This window comes from Vicia villosa, linkage group LG1, assembly GCF_029867415.1.
Source record: "Vicia villosa cultivar HV-30 ecotype Madison, WI linkage group LG1, Vvil1.0, whole genome shotgun sequence".
Classification (NCBI taxonomy): Eukaryota; Viridiplantae; Streptophyta; class Magnoliopsida; order Fabales; family Fabaceae; genus Vicia; species Vicia villosa.
Genome location: NC_081180.1, coordinates 143,450,593 through 143,457,446, shown reverse-complemented (window position 1 = coordinate 143,457,446; position 6,854 = coordinate 143,450,593). Strand labels below are relative to the sequence as shown.

Genomic DNA, 6,854 nt, shown 5'->3' with positions numbered 1-6,854 from the left:
AGTTGAAAAAGGGGCTTTATGGGTTGAAGCAAGCACCGTGAGCATGGAATACACGCATCGACACATACTTCAAAGAGAACAGTTTCAAGCAATGTCCTTAAGAACATACTCTGTATGTAAAGAAGAATGGAGGTAACTTGTTACTCGTTGCTCTCTATGTCGATGATCTAATTTTCTTGAGTAACAACAGTCAGATGATAGAAGAATTCAAGGGCACAATGACACGTGAATTCGAGATGACAGATTTAGGTCTGATGAGATTCTTTCTTGGTCTGGAGGTTCGACAAGAAGAAACGGGAATTTTCATTTCACAGGAGAAATATGCAAAAGAAATCTTGAAAAAATATAAGATGGAAAACTGTAATCCAATTTCGACGCCAATGGAACCAGGTGCAAAGTTGTCGAAATTTGATGGAGGAGAACGCATTGAAGCAAGCAAATATCGAAGTTTGGTAGGAAGTCTTCGATATCTCACATGTACAAGGCCAGATCTTTCGCTTAGTGTCGGAATTGTAAGTCGTGTCATGGAGGAACCAGTCTATACACATTGGAAGGCATTGAAAAGAATCCTTCGATACATCCAAGGAACTGTGTCACTTGGAATGTTTTATTCAAGAGAAGAAGATTACAAGTTGATTGGTTATTCCGACAGCGATTGGTGCGGAGATGTAGACGATCAAAAAAGCACCTCATGATATGTGTTCTTTATGGGAAATACCGCTTTTACATGGATTTCAAAGAAACAGCCGTTTGTAACACTCTCGACATGTGAAGCTGAATACATAGCAGCATCTTGGTGCGTTTGTCATGCAATATGGCTTAGAAGATTGTTAAGCAAAATGGAGCTAAAGCAGGTAGGTGCAACAATAATTCAAGTGGATAACAAGTCAGCAATTGAGTTAGCAAAGAATCCAGTGAATCATGAAAGAAGCAAACACATCGACGTTCGCTTCCACTTCATTCGAGAACATGTAAAGGAAGGAAGTGTCGAATTGAGGCATGTAGAAAGCAAGGATCAAGCAGCAGATATTTTCACAAAACCATTATCGAAAGAAATTGATAGGCATGATGGATGGTAGAAACATTTAAGTTTACAGAGGAGTTTTGTTGAATAAACTTTAATGTTATGTTAAATGAGTTTTTATTAATAAGGTAGTGGAAAAACAAAGAGTCTCTTGTAGTTGGAAGGTCAAGAGACAGTGGCATATTAAGAGTATTCATTTTCAACAAGAAAGTAAAAAGTGCAGTTTTAAAGCAAGTCTTCCACCAGTGGAAGTATAGTGTTAAAAGTGTCCAAAATTGTTACAACTGGTGAATAGAAGTAGCAGTCAGTTTTTTACAGAATGAAGCAAGTACAAAAAAGGTGAGATAGAATGAATACTGAATAGCTGACCCTCTAGTGAAATAGGGTATTTATAGCCCCAGCGATGGGCCAAGATTTCCTAATTGGGCCAAATCCATTGGAGGCCCACGTGTTTTAAACGTATGTTCTAATAGTTAAGTAAGTACTTTATTTTATTAATCACTTTGTTTAATATTGTGGTTGTACAAATTATTGTTCTTGTTTGTCCTTCTTTTCTTGGTTTAAGATGCTCAAATAAGCAAAATGTGATTAAGTTCAAAGCGTGTTCAACTCAAAAATGTGGTGGTGATTATATGAATATTGATGAGATGCGCATGAAAGGTACATTGTTAATTGCTTTGTAGAATGTTAGCATGTTTATGAACTTTGTGCTTTATGCAAAAATCATATCATGTATCACTGTGCAAATTTTGTTCATATTTGAATCAATTAGGACAAAACCACAAAAAGTGATTAGCTTCCATTGTTCACTGAATGTAGAGATTTTCTGGTAATGGTTGTTAACTCGTTTGATTCATGTTTAATCTTGTATGCTTGTAGAAATTATGGAAACTTAGAAATGATCAAGAATTTTTTTTTTGTATTATGAGAATAACCACAATTTCAAAAGGGTTTCATTTTACCTTGATAGTGTGTGCATCATTTGTAACCCTTTTGAGCCTTGCAAAAAAATTTTGAATGAATTAATCCAAAATCAACAAATTGTTAAGTAGACCGCTTAGTAATTTTGTTGTTGATCAAAGAAAGTCAATATTAATTCATTCTAAAAATTTTCTTGTTTGTAAACACTTAACCCATTGATAAATTAACCTTGTAGAAGAGCATGTTCTTGTTTAAATAGACATAAATGTTGAAAGTTGGGGAGCGCGTTTCATTTGAGAAAAGAAAAAATCTGGTGGTATTGTGTGGACCTCCGTTTTTTTTCGGGCCATACCTCTGAGCGGGAGAGATACGTGAACTGACTCTTTTTTATCGCTTATGCTTTCGCATTTTTGAAAATTCACAGAGTCGCCACCGACCTTTTATTTTATCCAATTAAGGAAAGGTTTATAAAAGAAACAGAAAAAAGACCTTTAAGAAATTATGGGTAAGGGGGTAGGTTATACAAAGGGAAGGTGTTAGCACCCTTTGTATCCATGGTTATCCATGGGCTCTTAAGTTTGCTTAGCTCACTTGTTTTTCGATTACTTTTCAATTGCTTTAGAATGCTCATATGTGGTTTCAAATACCTTTGTAAATTGAATTTGTAATGATCCTTGTGCGGATGTATACAAAATGTTTGTTTATCTTTCGAAAGATGTTTTGAAAAGAACGTTAACTTTGTAATGATCCGTGTTTGGATGTATACAAAATATTGTCTTTTTGGAAAGTTTTGTTTTGAAAAACAACAGTGTATGAGAATTTTGTTTGTTTTGATTTGAGCAAGAAAACTAGGAGGTCTACCCTGAGTTGTAAGGTCTTTATCCTTATTTCCTTTAAAAATCTATCCTTTCACCGGATACAAACAAAAGGTTCGATTTTGTACTCGAAACAGTAAAATTTTGACTTTGATTTTGAAAAGAATGAGAAGGGATTACCTTAAAAGGTGCAAGTGTGATTGTGTTTGGATTCAGATATTTTATCTTTGAAGTTAGTGGTCTAACGGTTCAATTTTATCTTTGACATACACGCAGTTTATATTTGCTGGAAATTAAAATGCGGAAATGTAAAGTGCGGAAAGTAAATCTACGCTATTACATCGATTGTGCAGGAAATGTAAACTAGCCTATTTACATGAATTTGACATCCTATACATTTATCTAGGAATTTAAATTGCAAGAAAAATAAAAGGCATGTTTTGGATTTTTTTTTATGATTGATTTTAATTATAATTAATGCATGATTAATTAAATTAAAATGAAGGAAAAAGATGAAAATAGATTTAAACCTAGAAATGAAGTTTAAAATATGTACAAAATATTTATCAATTAATTTTAAAACAAAACTAATTTTTTTTTTGGAATTTTTGAAATTGATTTGAAATTGATTAAGCTAATTAATACATAATTATGCAAATAATTATACAAATAATTAAAACTTAAAGAGAAAATTATCCTAAATATGTACAAAATTATTTTATAACATATAAACAATATTTAATATAAAGAACAATTTTTTTATGATTTTTTGATTGGTTAGAATAATTAAAAAGCAAATATATAAATATATACTAATTAATTATGCAAAATATTGAAATTTTGAAGAAAAATAAAATATTTTTATTTCAGAAAATAATATATTATTTTAGAAGTCTAAAAATATTTTTTGTGTATTTTTTGGATTTTTAAAACTATTTTTAATTAATTTTGCAAAGAAAATTAAAATAAAATAGAAAATAAAAGGATACATGATCATGTGTGATTAATCTGAGAGTCCATGGTATGGGGATTCATTCTGATGCGTTGGATGAGTCATTAAATGAGATCAGATGGCCCAGATATTGAGGCACGTGGTAAAAGTTACACCTGCAAAGCACAGAATCAGAGACAAATTTAAAAAAACACGCGCGCGTCTGAACCAATGGGGGGAAGACACGTCTTCGTGTTCAATCTCCAGACAACACCTTTAACAGCGCTTTTGTAAAAAAGCGCTATAACAAGTGATGCTTAAACCTGCAAAATAGCGAATAGGGGTAAACGTGTTTATAAATTTGGCGCGACATGCCCATTCAATTCGTCTAGTCCATACGAATTCAATGGTACCACTTAGAACCTGTAATTTTGCTTATTTCAGAAAGCCCTAATTTGGAGAGTATGAACCCTAAAATGGTAACTTCGTATATAAGCAACCAAACCTTGATTAAATGTCCAGAAACGATCTACACACCACACTAAGTTCAAATATATGTCTACATCTTGATAGATATGCGTGTGTTATGAGATATAAGTTAGTTTTAGTTTGAACAAACCGTGGCCTAGGTAGCTCGATTTATGAGGTTTCAAGACTTGGAAATGATTGAGATATGTTCAGTGATGCTTGAGGAAGGTATTAGAATGTTTAGTTTGTATGGAAAGTGACTGGAATTCAAAATTCGAATTTGAGATTTCTTTGAAAAGTTTCAAGTGATTACAAGTGTGTTACAAGCAAGGCTTTGTTTCTGAACTTGTCTCTCTCGTGGCTCCCCCCATTACTGAAGTATGCTAGCCTATATATAAGCATTGAAGTGCTTAAAATCTAAGCTAGAAAGCAATAAGTGCTTTGTTGAATTTTTGACTTTTTCCACATGTGTAGCTTGGCATTTAAGCCACTATGGCTTGATTTTCTTCTCTCCCTCTGCTGTACTTTGGCTTGGGACAGAGTTGAATGATTCTCATGATGAGTCATGCTTGGAATTCAAGCTATGCATTATCCTTCCATTTTCCTTTTTAAATTTAATCTTATATGTGATAAAATTAAATCAAAAATGGATAAAAATGATGTGGGCTTTGTCTTGGTCGTGGGAGGCCCATTATATTATGGAAATGATGTTTGAACCATGAAAACTTGGCCCCATTTGGAAAAAAATACATTTTTGAGCAATGTTGATTTCATGTATTTTCCCAAAATTTAGCCAACTTCAACAAGGTGTAAATCCCTCAATTTTTGTCATATGAAGGAGATCTTGCACTTTTTGGAAACCTCAAAGAGTCCTCTAACCAATGTCTTTTGTCTCATGTCAAAATGATTTTTGATGCTCCTTGTGTGTCCTTTTGAAAAAAGTGTCTTTTTGTTGACTTTGAAAATGACCTGTAATGTCTTTGGTCATATTTTTCAAATGGTGAATGCAATGACCATGGGATCAATTGCATTTGAAAGATAATTGAATTTCCTTCAAAATGAGCTTTGGTTTGAATTTTTTGGATGAAGGATGAGAGAGTTATGACCAGTCAAAGTTGAGTTGACTTTTCAGGCAAAAACCCTAATTTTGAATCTTAGGATTTTTGATTTTTGATCTTTCCTTGATGAATTATGATCATCCAATGATCAAATGATGAATCCTTTGACAAAATATGGACTTTGACAAAAAAATTCATTTTTGACTGTCTGTTGACTTTTTGGTCAAACGGGTCGTCTGTTGACTGTTTGAGCTGCTGACGGTGCGTCTGAGTGAATTGAAGTTTGAAAATTTGTATGATGGTACTTTGAGATATATGGATGTGCATGAAATCCATTTGAGGTCTCAAAAACTTGTTTCTCCTGTAAAAACAAGAAAACCCTAGTCAGGGACTGTTTGTGTAGGAGACAGTTAAGCGTACCTGATTTTTGTGCAGTGTTGAGTCTCTGCTAATCGCGTGATATTCAGAAGACTTCTAGAACAAAAAATCTTGGAATTTTGAATTGTAAAAGATTGATTTGATTGATGGTACAAAACACTGAGAATTGTACTGCCAGCAGTTTGGCTGTCAACTGACTGTTACCAGTACAGTCTGAGTTTCCTGATTCTGCGCCTGCAAAAAGATTTAACTCTGTACCAATTGTGTGAGTACTATTTATCTGTAAATAAATAAATAGCATGTGTGAAGTAATAAACAGTATTTGGCGTTTGCGTAAGAATAAATTCAACTGCAAGCCAAATTACTGTATAAGAAAAATTCTAAAAACTAAGTATTTCATATGTCAGGATATTTGTTGAAATAAAAATCCATGATTATATGAGACTCTTAATTTTCATATTGGAGTTTTCTTGAAAAAAGATGCGGGCAAATTTTGGGGTATAACAGTTGCCCCTATTCAATCTTCTTAAACCTGAAGAGATTGTCTGAAATCTGAAGGTAGAAGATGATTGAATATTTAGATGCCCTGAAAATTTGCACTTACCTTGATCAGAAGAGATGTTGGAAGTTGCATTTGAATGTCGTCTGCGAAATGTTGTTGGCAGATTGGAACATTACCTGAGATGGGCTTTCAGATGCCACCTGGTAAATGGGTTGAGGGTTTGTTCATCAGAATGAATCTATTGATTATATCTTGATGAAGGATTTGAAAGTCTTTGTGTTGACTGTTTCGGAACCGTCCAAGGTTACCGCTTTAAGTCTAGGAGGATGATTGCTACGGAACTTGTCCAACGTTTTTCCTACTTTAGATTTTGAAAGTTGATCATTGTGGAACCGTCTGAGGTATCAGCTTTAGATCTTTGATGTTAGATCATTCTTGAACCGTCTGAGGTATTGACTTTAGATCTTCAATGTTAGATCGTTCTGGAACCGTCTGAGGTATCAACTTTAGATCTGCAATGTTAGATCGTTCTGGAACCGTCTGAGGTATCAACTTTAGATCTGCGATGTTAGATCATTCTGGAACCGTCTGAGGTATCAACTTTAGATCTGCAATGTTAGATCGTTCTTGAACCGTCTGAGGTATCGACTTTAGATCTTCAATGTTAGATCGTTCTGGAACCGTCTGAGGTATCAACTTTAGATCTGCAACGTTAGATCGTTCTGGAACCGTCTGAGGTATCAACTTAGATCTGCGA

At 33.9% G+C, this 6,854-nt stretch overlaps 1 protein-coding gene across 1 annotated transcript; it reads left to right on the top strand.

The window, feature by feature from the left end:
- Positions 1-218: 218 nt before the first annotated feature.
- On the top strand, positions 219-695 carry LOC131656149 (uncharacterized mitochondrial protein AtMg00810-like). Its single transcript, XM_058925910.1, has one exon. The coding sequence runs from the start codon at positions 219-221 to the stop codon at positions 693-695; it is 477 nt and encodes a 158-aa protein (XP_058781893.1).
- The last annotated feature ends 6,159 nt before the right edge of the window (positions 696-6,854 follow it).

Bases quoted from the DNA above. Each gene is read 5' to 3' on its own strand.
- LOC131656149 (XM_058925910.1), top strand. From the start codon at position 219: ATGACACGTGAATTCGAGATGACAGATTTAGGTCTGATGAGATTCTTT.